The following is a 15922-nucleotide window of genomic DNA, read 5'->3' on the forward strand; positions in this document are numbered from 1 at the left end:
GTGCTATCCTGCTGCAGTTAGCAGTGCTACCCAGCCACAGTTAGCAGTGCTACCCAGATGCATTTAGCAGTGCTACCCAGATGCATTTAGCAGTGCTATCCTGCTGCAGTTAGCAGTGCTATCCTGCTGCAGTTAGCAGTGCTATCCTGCTGCAGTTAGCAGTGCTACCCAGCCACATTTAGCAGTGCTACCCAGCCAGATTTAGCAGTGCAACCCAGCCGCGGTTAGCAGTGCTACCCAGCAGCAGTTAGCAGTGCTATCCTGCAGCAGTTAGCAGTGCTACCCAGCCGCATTTAGCAGTGCTACCCAGCCGCAGTTAGCAGTGCTACCCAGATGCATTTAGCAGTGCTACCCAGCCACAGTTAGCAGTGCTACCCAGCCACAGTTAGCAGTGCTACCCAGCCACATTTAGCAGTGCAACCTAGACGCAGTTAGCAGTCCTACCCAGCCACAGTTAGCAGCATAGCCAGCCGTGGTTAGCAGTGCTACCCAGACAAAGTTAACAGCATAGCCAGCCGCAGTTAGTGGTTATCTAACTGGTTCACACCTTTAAACCCTCTTTTTAATTGAATAAATTAAATGAAACAATATATCTATTGAAACTAATCAAATGAAATAAATATTTGCTAAATTAGTGGATTTTAAAGTAGTGTGGCTTGTGTTTGTCAATTATTGTAGCACGGTCAGCATTACTTGGTTCTTTTTATGGCGTGCATTAAAAAAAAAAAAAACATCAGCAGGTATCATTTTTAAAATATCTAGGTCCTGAAGCAGTTGTTGGCCGATACGATATAATGTTGATATCATTGTGCATCCCTAGAACTAAGTGTGTGTGTGTGTGTGTGTGAGAAAGTGGTGGTATATTAGTGTGGAGACAGCAGCAGTGTGAAATCATTGGAGAGATTCTTCAGCGTGTGCTTGGTTACTGAAAGAGTGATGTACCTCTTTTTCTTTGGGCGAGCCAGGCTCTTTACTCATTAACCTTTTAACAGAGAGAGAGAGAGGAAGAGAGTCTCGCAACCTTTAACTCTCTCTCTCTCACACACACACACACACACATCCTCCACTACCATCCACATCACTGTTAACACTCTCCGCTGGGATAGAGACAGTGTGTGAGATTGTGTGTTTGGCGATGGTGAACAGACAGCAGTATGATCCGGTACTCTGCGCTGCTGCAGAGAGAGGACGATGATCTGGACTTGGAGGTACATTAATATGATGATGTATATAATACAGATAAAAGGATTTTAGACTTTTTATTGCTCTGTAGGATCATCTACAAGAGTTTTCATCAGTGCACAAGACTATAACTAAAGGAAAAAAAAAAAAATATATATATATATATATATATATATATATATATATATATATATATATATGTATTTTATGTTTGCATGCAGTTCTTTAAGCTGTACATAGAACTACTGCTTTTGCTAAAGAACCCTGTATAAACCACTGTTTTAAATAAATAAATAAATAAATGTACTAAAATGTTTAAATTTTGGATACTGTTATTGGTTATTACAGTATCCAAGAATGGTTTGATTTGTTATATTTGTACACTTTTACAAAAAGATGTTTTTTATGCGATCTTTACTGAAGGCAGTAGGACACAAGTAAATCAGTGTAGATATTTCTTCCAAAACATTTTTTTACAGTGGCAAAAGTTAAGTATGGGTGTGCCATATTGTATCGTACATAATATCAGCAAAATTTTTGAATATTGTAAACGATATTATACCCTGAAATATTGTGCCATATCACTCACCCCTAATTATCACATCAGGGTTTTCAGCGAAAGAAAAAATCATACTGTTATATATCTACTAGAAACAGATTATATCTGTCCAGTATCATTAATTTTACATTAATTCTGAATATATGGAGATACTTCGGAGTGCATTATTAGTATCATGATATGTTGGATCTTTTACTTTTGTTCTAAATCTGATAAAAAAAAAATTTTAACTTGAGCCTCGTTACATCTCAAAAAACAAAACGTGATTTTAATGAAGATTCAATGTTATTATTAAGTAAATAAATTTGAGGCTATACAAAAATCCCAGCCTCTTTATTTTTTCCACCAACCATACCGAAAACGTACATTTTCTGTGCCGTTACACCCCTATAGTCTACCCCTATATAAAAGAGGATCGTAGAGCCCGATTCGTCTCAGCCATGTGCGAGTTAATGTATGTGTCTTTTGGACCGTACAGTGTGAGCATATAAATCACAGGCGTTGTTTGTACATGACAAAACAATTTAAATGTGCAGTGTGAGCGCTCCACAACACACCTTCATAAAGTAAAAATTAGCTTATTATTTATTACTATTTGCATTGTGTTCATACTTTCTATTTAACTTTTTAAAGAAACAGTTTGATAAAAAAAAATAAAAATCAAATGAACATAACTGACACTGACATCAGCCAAGGCCATGTTTGGTATCTGACGTGTGCTTCTTTAATTTACAGCCAGAGATGCTTTGCTTATGTTGCTACCAGTCAATGTTCTATCAAACTCGCTAATATCCTCTTCCTTAATCAGTTTTGATAAACGTTTAAATGTTAACTTGTGTTCTTGAACAGTTGTGTTATACTGCTTTGTCTGTACTGAAATCTGAATGGGCAGCAAAGCTCTGAAGATGGTAAACAGAGGAAACGCTAATGCTAGCCCTCTGTAAACATCACTGTTTGTTCCTCTCAGGCTGTAAATAAACATGTAAAATGGAGACATATACACCTAGACATACAATAATAGTACCATTTATTATTTTTAGTTCTTTTAGTATTGTTACTTTTTTTTAATTTATTTTTTTTACTATTTATGGTTGGAATTACAACTATGGTGTTAACTGCTAAATAAGCTAACCTTGGCTTAGTGTACGGTTATACAGAAACACGGGCTGAATTATTCTGTAAACAAAAAAGTGTTAAACAAACCAGAAAATGTTTTATACTTTAGATTAATAGCTGTATTTGTATCTTTGAGGACAGATCTGCACACTCTTGGTGTTTTAATCTCAGTGTCTTCATTAGGTAGAGTCACCTGGAAAAGTTTTCACAGTATTCAGTTTTCACGAGCCAGGAAGTGAGCGCCTTGCTCCTTTATTGACCATCTTCATGCGTGATTTGAAAGTTCCAGGATAAAACTGCAACAAATATAAAACCTGTAACACAGGAAGCAATACTAATACAAACTAATACTAGCGTTAGCCGCAAACTTGTGATTAATAAAATTACTCTTTGCATAACAGTAGGTCTAGAATACTTGTTCATCACAGCTGGGCTTATAAACTATTTTACTTACACCTGTTGCTTTTGAGAGCATAAGAAAGGTGGAAACAAGAGGCCTTTTTACATTAGCTTCTGCAGGCCACATGGTTGGGCACATGCTTGTAAACACACGTGTGGAAAGCTGTGCACCTAATTCCAGCACAGTTTTGCACAGATATTTCTAGTTACAGCTGAATTCACGCTTTTAATCCCAGAAAAACGCTCTTATTTATCTTTTAAAGACATTTAAATAGCTGCTTAAGGGGCCAATTTCTGTTGTTTTGCTGTTTTGCTCGGGTTTTGAGAGCTCGGCGCTGACTTTGAGAGCGGGGCTGGTGACGTCATGGGCCCTGCATTGTTTAATATCGCGATATAAATCATCGGAAAAAAAACATTTGTAATGTAATTTTTTTTTTTTTATATATTTTTATTTACAATGTATTTTTTTCAATATTGTGCAGCCCTAATTGCTGTGAAGTATTAATCATAACTACTAATAAAGTACATTCTCTTTTTTTTTTTTCATCTGATGGCAGAACACGCAACATTGCCATAGTTTAATGCGTTTGCTTAATGTCTTGTGTATTGCAAATTGTTTGTCTCAGTAGCTAGCTAGACAGCAGAGGCTGTGGCACTTAAGGTGGAACAGAAAAATAAAAGCTCATTTCAGGGGTGTTGAGTAGTCCAGCAGACTAAGGCGCTGCCACTATGGTCGGGAGAACGCTGGTTTGCCATCAGCTGCCGGAGCAATGAGAGAGCACAATTGGTCTTGCTCTCTTTGGGTGGGTAAAGTAGATGGCGCTCTTTCCTCTCATCACTCCAGGGCTGATGACAGGCAGCACAAGGCTGCGTCTGTGAGCTGATGTATCAGAACTGAGCCAATGCGCTTTCCTCCAAGTGCGCTGTGATGCTACTCGGTAATGTATCGGAGAAGGCGTGTGCTGGTCTTCACCCTCCTTGAGTTGAGGCATCACTAGTGATGGGCTAGAATGGGTGGGACATTTGACCAGATAAATTGGTAGAAAAAAAAAAAAAGATCATTTCAGCTCTCCATCAGAGGAGGAATTAAGGAATGGACAATAATTCATATATATTCCAAGGGGAAGGGTTACATTTGAAAACAAATTGGATTGGGCTTAAGAGTGCTCTTCTCTGCTCTGTGTCTGGTCAGGTACTCTAGGGGCTTGTTTTCTTCCTCACTGTGACGGAGCGAGGCTGGGTCCCTGATGTGTCGGGGCAGGAGAGTGTACAGGTATCGGGAGCTGAGGTTTAATTAAAAATTCTTCAGAGTTAAATCCCTCCAACTGTGCAGGCGGAGAAGTTTCTGAGCTGGAGTTAATTCAAGCCCTCAGTGGACCAGAGCCTCAAACACACAGGATTTTCTCTCATTACATGAATTTGTTTCATTAAGGTGCCTCTGATCCTACTGGAGTTTTCTCTCAGCACTGGATTAGCATGCGCTCTCAGAACCAGTGAGAGGGGTGTGTTCTGTTCCTGTGTGTGGCACACTCTCTCAGAGCTGCAGTGTACACTTATTTCAAGTGAACAGGCATGTGCAGCTGAGGTGCTGGTATTCAAACACTGGAGTGGAGCTGCACGATACTGAGAAAGAAAATATTACGGTATTTTGTTGTTCTGCAATATACATGACCAGGCCAAAGGTTGGGCACACCTTCTCATTTAATGTTTTTTTTTTCTACATTGTAAATGAATACTGAAGTCATAGCGAGTAAAAACTTTTTGTCAAATAGCCCACCTCCGTTAAATAGTGATTTTTTTTTGCATAGGCTACACTATGCCCCTATCTTTAGCTTGGTTTTGTGTTTTAAGATTGATGTTAGGTTTCATGAGAATCTGGCAATTGGTCTCCTTTTTTCTCTTCCTCTTAGTGTTATTGGTCCTATTTGTTACCTTGTTTGTTCCAAGACTACTTTCCCTTACTGCGATTGTAAGCTATTGAAAAAGCTTGGTGTTGTGTTTTAAAATTGACATTAGGTTTTATGAGAATCTGGGGATTGGCCCTAATTGTCAATTTGTTTGTTCCAAGACTCTCTTTTCAATTATTGTGTTTGGGAAATATTAAAAAGAAATGCTTGATTTTGTGTTTTAAAATTGATTTTCAATTCTATTATTATATGGAAATTGGTCCTAAATACCACCTTGATCGTTCTGAGACTTCTCCCTTGGAATGTAATTCATTCTAATTTGTTTTGTGACTCCTCCTCTTTATTGTGATTGGTTCTAATTGCCATCACATTTATTCTGCCACTACTTTCACTTACTGTGATTGGTTGCTCTCAAAAATGCTTAATTTTGTGTTTTAAAATTGACATTAGGTTTAGGTTTGTTTGTTCCCAGACTCTTTTTTTGTGATTGGGAGCTATCAAAAAGAAATGCTTGATTTTGTGTTTTAAAATTGATCTTAGATTGATTCATTAGAATATGGAAATTGGTCCTAATTGTTCCCTTGTTTGTTCTGAGACTCCTCCCTATTTTTGTGATTGGTCCTAATTGTGAGCTTGTTTGTTCCCAGACTCTTTTTCCTTATTGTGATTGGGAGCAATCAAAAAGAAATGCTTGATTTTGTGTTTTAAAATAGATATTAGATGTCATTAGAGTTAAGCGATTGTCCCTAATGCCGCCTTGTTTGTTCTGAGAGTCCTCCCTTTGAATGTCCTAATTGTCACCTTTTTTGTTTTGTGACTCCTCCCCCTTGCTGTGATCATTTCTACTTTCCACCTCATGTTTTCTGATACTCCTTTGTCTTATTGTGATTGATAGCTATAAAAATGCTTAATTTTGTGTTTTTAAATTGACATTAAGTTTAATAAGAATCTGGCGATTGGTCCTAATCGCCACTTTTTGTTCTGAGAACACTTTTCCCTTATTCTGATCATTAGCTAAGAAATGCTTAATTTTATGTTTTTTTTTATTTTATGTTTATGATTTCATTAGAATAGGAAAATTCATCCTAATGGACATTATATTTATTCTGACACTCCTTTTTCTTATTGTGATTAGGTATGAAAAAATGCTTAATTTTGTGTATTAACTTCGACATAATTTTTCAAGAGAATCTACTCATCCCCCAAAACCCCCTTCTGCAGACTAATTCTGAAACCCTGAGTGGCGGTAAAGATCCTGAGCGTGAATACACGCTAATGATTAGTCACTCTGTATGAGACAGAATGACAAGAATGTATAACCTGAGGGTAAATTCTCCAGTTCCACCTCCACCTCGTTTTAACGTTCCTGGAGATTCACCTAGATCTAGACTGACTCTCCAGTCTTGCTCCTCAGCACCTTCCGAACACACCATGGGACAGAATGATAAGAGATGATCGAGCTGGACTTCAGGACTTCATGGGAGGTGGATCTAGAGCAGCTTGACTGGAGAAACTTGCTTCAACATGTCACCTTGATGTTACTGGTACTGAAACTCTTTCTCTTTGTCTCTCTCTTTGTGCAGTCCCAGAAATCCTGGATAGAAAGCACTTTCACCAAGAGGGAATGTGTCTACATACTGCCAGTGTCAAAAGACCCTCACAGGTACCTTTCACACACACAAACACCTGATAACACATCTTTACCAGCTCTTAGAGACAGAAGTAAAGCGATACTTTTGCTCCAACTAAGGCTACGTTCACATTACCAGGCTGAAGTGACTCAAATCTGTTTTGTTCCTTAATGTGGCTCAGATCTGATTTTTTGTTTTCACTGCTGTGTGAACGTGCCTAATCCGATTTTTTCAAATCAGATTTGAGTCACTTTGTGTGGTCCTAAATCAGATACGTATCCGATCCATGGATATGCGACATAAATGTGAACGGTCAAATCAGAATTTGTCTTTTTTTTTTCTTTTACGCGTTTGCATTAGCACTACGTGCTTTTTTTACGTACCCACACTGCATCTCGTGGTGCAGCTGTGCAGCTATAGCTGCAAAAGCAAACCGCCTGGTCTTTTTTCTCCTCCTCGACCTGAGCATAAACTTCAGACCAGCTGTTTACTCTCCACTCAAGCTGCTAAATCATCCATTTCCCTTTATAAAGCTACGAGTCTCTCGTCTGTCAAATATGAGGTTTTTTTTGTTTATACATGTATCAATGTGCATCATGTGAGGCGTTTCAGGGACAGATTTGTTCATATTACACACAGATACAGATCACTTACATTTACAGTGAATGTGCTAAATCTGATCTGAGCAAAAAAAATCGGATTTGAGCAATGTAGCTTGTAATGTGAACGCAGCCAAAAAGAGACTCACAATTCTGAATTCCCACAGTTTTCACCACCTTGTTTCTCCAGTGTTAACTGATGGAGTCTCAGCTTCCACTATTAATTAGCTACCTTTGTTCTGTAGCACCAGGCTAAAAATAAGAAACCACACAATATTTCCTGGCCAATTGACTGCTGGGGTTTTAGTGGGTGGAGGGGGGCTGAAGGAAACTTTTTGCCAAACAGTACAGATTTAACGCTGGTCCTTGTGGCGTAAAGTGTTTGTGAGAATGGGAGGGAGCAGATTTACTCCAGCATTCTTGAGGGGAACCAGGAGAAGTCCACACATGCACAGGAATGTGCCTCGTATCGCACTGATCTCTCTCTCTCTCTCCTGATTGGTTCTTGCACGGCCAAGGCTGAAATCTCTTACTGGGTGATGCAGCAGAAGCTATAGTTTCATCTTTTTCTGTCTCTCTCTGCTGCATGGCTGTATAAGAATAGTCATTTTAGATACATTTACAAATGTAGAACACGCTCATAAACACACACAAGAAATAGGCTGAATTGAAAGAAGTTCTGAGAAGTTTGTAGAAGTTTTAACACGGACACTTCCGCAGCTCATTGTGGGATTGTGTGCGTGTTAGTAAGTGTGTAACCGAGCTCCAGATCACTGACACTTTCCTGCAGTTATCTCCTGTTTTATTGAGTCACAGTTATGAGTTACTGTTTGATTGGTGGAGAATCAGGTCTTCCTGTTTGGGTTGTAACTCTAATGGCTTCCTGTGATTGTGCCAGTCTTTCTCCAGCCCTCAGAGAGAAACTCTTTACTGCACTTTTCTGAGGGTCAACTTTTTTTTTTTTTTTTTTTTAAACAACTGTCGGAAAAGCCATGAGGCCTTGGGGCACCTCTCTCTCTCTCTCTCTCGTTTTCTCTCTCTCTCGTTTTCTCTCTCTCTCGTTTTCTCTCTCTCTCTCTTTCTCTCTCGCTCTCTCTCTTGTTCTCTCTCTCTTGTTTTCTCTCTCGCCTGCAGATAAGGCTCAATGCCACAAAGGGCGCAACTGAGAAAGGTTCACACGCACTGAGCATGGATCTCACTTAAATAGCTCTTATCTAGAGGTGTCAAGTAATTAGGTACAAATACTTCATTACGTTACTTAAGTAGAAGTGTCTGTTATCAATACTCTACTGGAGTAATTATTAATTAAGAAGACATTTTACTTCTTCTTCTTACATTTTCACACAACTATCTGAACTTTTCTACTCCTTACATTTTAAAAATAGCCTCATTACTCCTGTTTTATTTCAGCTTGTTTTCATTCCGGCTTCTCATCCTTCAATAAAACCCCTATCCAGATAAATCTCTCCATCCAGATAGAGTGAATCTGATTGTGATTGGATGTAGGGAAGTATAAACATATACCATTCCAACTCCCTATTGGTTTATACTGTGATCGTACACAACTGCACACGCCCCCCCCCCTCCCCCCACTCCATCAAAAACATAGCAGACCAATCCAAGACCGCTATGTCTGATAGGGTATTTGGACCAGCAAACATTAGGCGCCTTACCTGCCTTCTAGTACAAGCCTTCAAAAACACATGAAGCACACAGGCAACTATGTGAACCGTTATTTTCACAATGCAGTCTACGGAAAAACATGGCCAAACAGCTAAGGGATAAGAGATAAGGTGAAGGGGTGACCATCTTGCTGCTGAATTCAATCAAATCAATCTAAATCTATAATTTAGGAAGAAACAATACTTTTGTCCAAATAGTGTAGATAAGCATTTAGAGAGGTTTTTACATTTGCCTTTCGCTTTGTTGTCCAGTATGTGCAGATCACAGTCCTGTGTTTAGCTAATGGTTTTCTTTTTTCCTCTGTTCAGATGCCTTCCAGGATGCCAAATCTGCCAGCAACTGGTCAGGTGAGCGTATGATGATGGTGCATATATATATATATATATATATATATATATATATATATATATATATATATATATATATATATATATATATATATATATATACTTTTTCATAATATGAACTTAGAAAAAAACAAGCAGTAAAATTCAAACGTATATGCATTTATATTTTACTCATGATTTGATTTGACATAACGAAAGAAAGTGATCATAGTTTGTTTTCCATGGTTTGAAAGTTATGTATGGCTATAATCTGTAATATATAATGCACAGCTCTGTGTATTAGACCACCTAAAATTATGAGTTTCTTTTATTTTACTAAATTGTAAACCTCTGGAATATAATCAAGAGGAAGATGGATGATCACAGTTATCAAACCAAACTGAACTGCTTGCACCAGGAATAAAGGCATAAAGTTATCCAAAAGCAGTGTGTAAGACTGGTGGAGGAGAACATGCCAGGATGCATAAAAACTGTGAATAAAAAACAGATATATTCCACCAGATATTAATTTCTGAACTCTTTAAATCTTTGTGAATATGAACTTGTTTTCTTTGCGTTATTTAAGGTCTGAAAGCTCTGCATCTTTTTTTATTTCAGCCATTTCTGATTACTAATAATACTAGTGCATTTTAACATGTGTTTTGTGTGTGTGTGCAGGTGCTGCTGCGGCCGGCTGGTCCGGCAGCATGTGGGCTTCACTGCCAGTCTGGCGATGAAATACTCAGATATGAAGCTTGGGGAGGCGCAGCCACCACACGAGGAGTGGAGTGTAGAGAATCACACCGAGCAAAGCCCCACTGATGCCTATGGCATCATTAACTTCCAAGGGGGATCACACTCCTACCGAGCCAAGGTACAGAAACACACACACACACACACACTGATATTACTAAATGTTGGATATACAGAGAGAAGACGTTATTGTTGTAAATTGATGCCATTACAGTCACATAGTCATGTAGTTAATAAAGCTACCTTGAATCTTAAGTAAGAAAGAGAGAGGGAGCGAGAGAGACACACAGATAGAGTGAGAGTTGGGTGGTTGAATGATGGCTCTCTAATGGTTGAGGAGAAGGAGAGGTTATGTCCTCAAGATCCTGAAATTTCAGTCATTTTAGTGTTAAATACATTTTCTCCAGTTGAATCGGTCAACAGTCAGTAACTGCTAGAAGTAACAGCTCAGCTACATATGTAAAATGTGTGGACCTATGACCACATGTGTTGCCTCTCCAGCTGCCATTGTTCAGCAGGACAGTATTGACCCACACACAGCAAGGCTCTGCCAAATTCCTTGGCACTTATTATCAATCGGGGATTTAAAGAATCTGCTGGTATGCCAGCTTTGGCAACCTTGTAATCTGAGTTACATTATAATCATAATTGTTATATAAAACCTCATTACATTCACACATATAGGGGCAATCCCTTTTTCCAGACAGGAATTGCCCCTGTTAAGCCTAGTCTTAGACTAGACATAGCATATTGAATAGAGCTTTACCATTGAAAGGAAAATACAACTAGGCTACAACCAGTCCCTGTCTGAAAAAGTGACCTATAAAGTTTTATTATTCATTTCTGACTACTCTTTCTCGTGTGTTATTTTTTTTTCTATGAATATACTGTACTGAGGAATGGAACACTTTCCCTCCTTTGTAATGACAACTAACTTACTAGTTTTTGAACAACCTGTTGCCTTCCGAAAGCTCGTCATTGTACAACCATGAATGCTCACATATTACTTCACTGTTCCAGCTAAGAAATGTAGAGCTCAGGCTCAGTAGAATATTAAGTTGGAATGTTAAGCTGGGTTTGGTGGGTTTGAGAAGCAGATTCAGTTCCGTTTTGGTAGATTAGTACCATAATCATGAAAATATGTATTACAGCTAAAATCTTTTACTTAAAATGTCTTTGTTCTTTGGTGTCGAGTAATATAAACAATTTCATATTCTTAAGCAAACCTGTTAAGCTTTTTGCTCTGTGTTTAAGGGCTATAAAAAACAGAACTGATAAATAAATAGAAAACAGGGTAAAAGCAGTGATGTACCTTAATTTCTCTGTTTGTCTTTTTTAATCGTGTGAAGTATGTGCGGCTATCCCACGATTCGCGGCCTGAAGCGATCCTGAGGCTGATGCTAAAAGAATGGCAGATGGAGCTTCCAAAAATCGTCATCTCTGTGCACGGAGGAATTCAGAACTTCGACCTCCACCCACGAATAAAACAGGTGGTGGGAAAGGGGCTCATTAAAGCGGCCGTAACCACCGGGGCCTGGATACTCACCGGAGGAGTTAACACAGGCAAGACGCACACACACTTGCTGACAAACACACACACACATACATATATATTGCACATACTGTACAAGTCAAAAGATTGGACACACCTTCTCGTTTAAAGTTAAACCCCCCCCCCCCCAACATTGTAAATGAATACTGAAGTGATCCAGACTATAAAAGACCTCTTATCTGGGGAGCTGTTAACTTGTGGTTTCTGAGGCTGGTAACTCTGATGAACTTATCTTGTACAACAGATACAACTCTTGTTCTTCATTTCCTAGGGCGGTCCAGATGAGGGCCAGTTTCATCAAAACTTTTAATGGTCTTTGTGACTTTACATTTTTTCAGATTGGCTCATTTCTTAGTCATTTCTTTTTTCTTTACTGTTGCCATAGTATGGATTAGTACATTACTCAAATAGAGTAACTCTACCTCTTCACTACTTTATAACTGATGCTCTCAAACACATTAAGAGACAAGAAATTTAAGTAATTAACTCTTGATGAGTTCAGCACAGCTGTTAACTGAAAGCCTGAATTCCAGGTGATTCTACCTCATAAAGCTGACTGAGAAAATCCAGCCAAGATGTGTAAAACTGTCTCTATTTAAACAAGAGATGCTTATTTGAAGAATCATAAAATATAAAACTTATTCAATTTTGTTTAGTGCCTTTTTATTTACCAAATAATTCTGTATGTTCTCTTTATAGTTTGGTGATTTTTTCCTACAATGCAAAACAAAAACAAAAACTGGAAACTTTAAGGTGTTTCCATTATTTTGACTTTTACTGTACTGTCTATAGTTACTTACACACTTACATGTAAAAGCACTAGTTATACAGGATTTTAGTATCTTGTTGCTATTTATCACCCAGCCAGACTAGCAATTCACCAATGTTAGCAAATGAATTAAGTATGTTAATTTGGCTGTTCCAATGCAGTAATGAATAGGTTTGAGTTAGTTTACTCCGTGTATTTATTTTTTATTAATATATTAATATTAATTACTATATTACTATAATATTAAGATTTTAATATAAATTCTTTGTATTCCTTTTCATTGTGTTTTCTTCCCTCACCCTTACAAACCTGCCAAGTCTGTACATAATATTGTACTGGACAGTTTAGTCCCTGCATACATTATATTTATATGATATTATAAATTATATATATATATATATGATATTATACATTATATTTATATGACACACACACACACACACACCAGTGCACACTCATAGACAGCTCTAAAACTCTGAACTGCATATTCTGCCCTGTCAGGAAGAAGAGGGTGTGTTACAAGTCTGAGATTATACAGATAATGACCAGCTATACAGAGCTTCAGTTATAAGGGCATTATACATCATTATTATTAGCACACATGCATATTATATACACACTTAAACACACACACACACACACACACCTCTCTCAGGGCTCATGCACGTGCACAGAGCATTACACTACAACACCAGTGATTTCTCGCCAGACCAAAAACAAACATTACTGTCATAAGTCGCTAATTCCTCCTTGGTCAGCAGCACACAAACAGCACTATAATGACTGGGTGTTTATTCAGAAATAGAGCTGTAATCATTTAGATTCATTTTATTCAGAAATACCGGTGATGATTTAGAGCTTGATTTAGATATAGAGCTGTAATAATCTGTAACAAACTTAGTTCTAATGCTTTAGAGCATTATTCAGAAACAGAGCTGTAATAATTTGTGTGTGTGTTTTTTTTTTTCCAGGTGTGGCGAAACACGTAGGTGACGCACTAAAAGAGCACTCGTCCCGATCGGCTCGGAAAATCTGCACCATCGGCATTGCCCCCTGGGGGGTGATAGAAAACAGGAACGATCTTATCGGAAGAGATGTGAGACCTTTTAATAGCTCTCTATAAATACACACACACACACACACACACACCTGCAGTCCACTGCCCCTCCCTCTCATCATTAAATGTGATGTCTCTTGCACTTGTCATTTTTTTTGCACTACATCTATTAGGGGTGTCACGATTCTCTAAATCCTCGATTCGATTTTATTTCTGATTTTAGGGTCACGATTCGATTTGATTCTCACTTTTCTTTTTTCCTTTTTTTTTTTTTACAGCAGAGAGGCCTATGCCAGTTTTAGATTAGTCTATGGTCAGTCATTGGTTTGATTCATCAAATTTACAATATCTTATTTCAATATCTTATTATTTGATATAAATGATGCAAAGTGATACAAGTGATCTGTAATACACCACATTAGGCACTAATGGTCAAATTTAAATAATTTAATTAAGATATATAGGTAATGCCATCTAGTGAGTATTTTTGGTAGCAGCAGTGTGCACTATTAAAACAGCAATGTGCAACATAACAAAATAAATAATAAAAAAATACAGGAACAGTCATGTACAAAATAATAGAACAATTAGAGCTTTAACAAACTGAACTCTATCCTACTATAACAGTTAAACATGAAAAATAAGACTCGGTCCCTGAGAATGACAAGTTTTTTTCTTTAATAAAGATATATTATTAACTTTATCTGAGAGAAAGACGCTCCTTAAGGTACTAAAACTATTAACATATTTGAGGCTAGACAAAACAACTATTTTTTATATTTTCAAGTTTTTCTTTAAGGAGATGAGAATGTTCACATTCTCTGGAGAAAGAGCTGCTCTTTGAGCAGTCACAATGTCCGCGGCGTCAGCAACAGTGTGCTGCCCCATTTGCGTAGAGCGGGTGCTTGCGTAGCTTAGAGGGAGGGATCGTCGATCCTCTTTTTGACTTCGAGGCTCGAGACCATGACATAATTTCGATCGATTTCGATAAAATATATCGAAATCGTTACACCCCTAACATCTATCTATTTTTCTTGTCTCTCTGATGTTAAAGTTTCTTTTAAGGTCTCTTTCTGCTAAAATCCACTTTTTCTTGTTCTTTGTGAAATACTCTCTTTGAGTTGTATATAGATGCTGCACCTAAAACTGTTCTTCAGCCTCCCTTGTCCTAACCCAGTAGCTTGTAAAAAGAATCCTCAGAAATACGAGTTGATCAGAGAGGCGTTAGAGTGTCTACATCATCCAGTGAGTTTATGGCCTCGCCCACCTCGGCTCAGGACCGCCCACAGACAGAGCTGAACCCCGGCTCCAGCAGAGCTGACACTGTCTCGTTAGCTAAGGAGGAGCTTACAGCTTCTGTGTTCTCTATTTACAGCTGTATTTACAGCAGCTAGTTAACGTTAGCTTGAGGTTCAAATCGGATCTCCGGTTAATTCAATGCTTTACCAAAACTTTAAATAAACACTATGGGAGCACGGTTTGACAAGGCAGCACAAATTAACAGAACACCAGTCAAAGCGGGCACTGTTTGTCTCAGATTTTATTATACTATTGAGCGGACTCTGGGGCTTCAATATGGTGAAACTGCACAAGCACCGAATCACCAAGTCTGAAGTAAGAGTTTAGTAGCGTTAGTTTAGCTGAAAAAAAAAACGTTATTAATGCCACGGGGGGAGCGGCGTCACAGCGGGAGCATTCTTTAATTGCACTCGCACTGCGGCATCGCCCATCAGAGGCGAGATATTTGCATGTATGAATATTTATGAGCAAGAGCCAAATCCTGTCTTTCTACAGAGACCATGAATTAAGTGAAATTTTAATATAAATACAAAAACGGCTCTTGTCATTTATTTATATTTGAGACCACAACTAGACACTTTAAAATGAATGAAAAAACAGTGGAATGAGACCTTTTAATACTTTGTGTGTTTGTGTGTGTGTGTGTTCAGGTGGTGGCCCCCTACCAGACGCTGCTAAACCCCCTCAGTAAACTGAATGTGCTGAATAACCTGCACTCCCACTTCATACTGGTGGACAACGGCACCGTGGGGAAATACGGAGCGGAGGTTAATCTGCGCAGAGACCTGGAGAAACACATTAACCTGCAGAGGATACATGCTCGTACGCTTACACACACACTGCACACACACACACTTACACAGTGCAGCTCACAAATATACAGTATTCAATATTACAGTGTTACCACCGTTTTTTTTTTTTTTACATTTAATCATTTATTTCTTAAATAGCTTTTAAACTGTGGGCTAACTAACGCTTAAAGCAGCTTTCTATAGCACATTTTTTGTCTCAAAGTAACTTCCTGATTGGTGGGGCAATCCAGGAGCACGGAATAGCATTTCTCACATAATACTGATTTATTGTATCTAAA

At 38.2% G+C, this 15922-nt stretch overlaps 1 protein-coding gene across 4 annotated transcripts in view; it reads left to right on the forward strand.

Moving 5' to 3' along the window:
- The window catches only part of trpm7 (transient receptor potential cation channel, subfamily M, member 7), a 94930-nt gene that overhangs the window by 21790 nt on the left and 57218 nt on the right, over positions 1 to 15922 (forward strand). For 2 of the 4 annotated variants that reach the window (XM_022687043.2, XM_022687044.2), the window contains exons 1-7: positions 1127 to 1208; positions 6747 to 6826; positions 9385 to 9423; positions 10081 to 10276; positions 11505 to 11718; positions 13448 to 13572; positions 15483 to 15654. In XM_022687043.2, the coding sequence (XP_022542764.2) occupies positions 1155 to 1208; positions 6747 to 6826; positions 9385 to 9423; positions 10081 to 10276; positions 11505 to 11718; positions 13448 to 13572; positions 15483 to 15654 (880 nt within the window). In that variant the 5' untranslated portion in view covers positions 1127 to 1154. Of the gene's footprint in view, positions 1 to 1126; positions 1209 to 6488; positions 6648 to 6746; positions 6827 to 9384; positions 9424 to 10080; positions 10277 to 11504; positions 11719 to 13447; positions 13573 to 15482; positions 15655 to 15922 lie in introns of those variants that run through there. The other 2 variants (XM_049483355.1, XM_049483356.1) reach the window with 2 other exon arrangements.

This window comes from Astyanax mexicanus, chromosome 9, assembly GCF_023375975.1.
Source record: "Astyanax mexicanus isolate ESR-SI-001 chromosome 9, AstMex3_surface, whole genome shotgun sequence".
NCBI lineage: Eukaryota > Metazoa > Chordata > Actinopteri > Characiformes > Acestrorhamphidae > Astyanax > Astyanax mexicanus.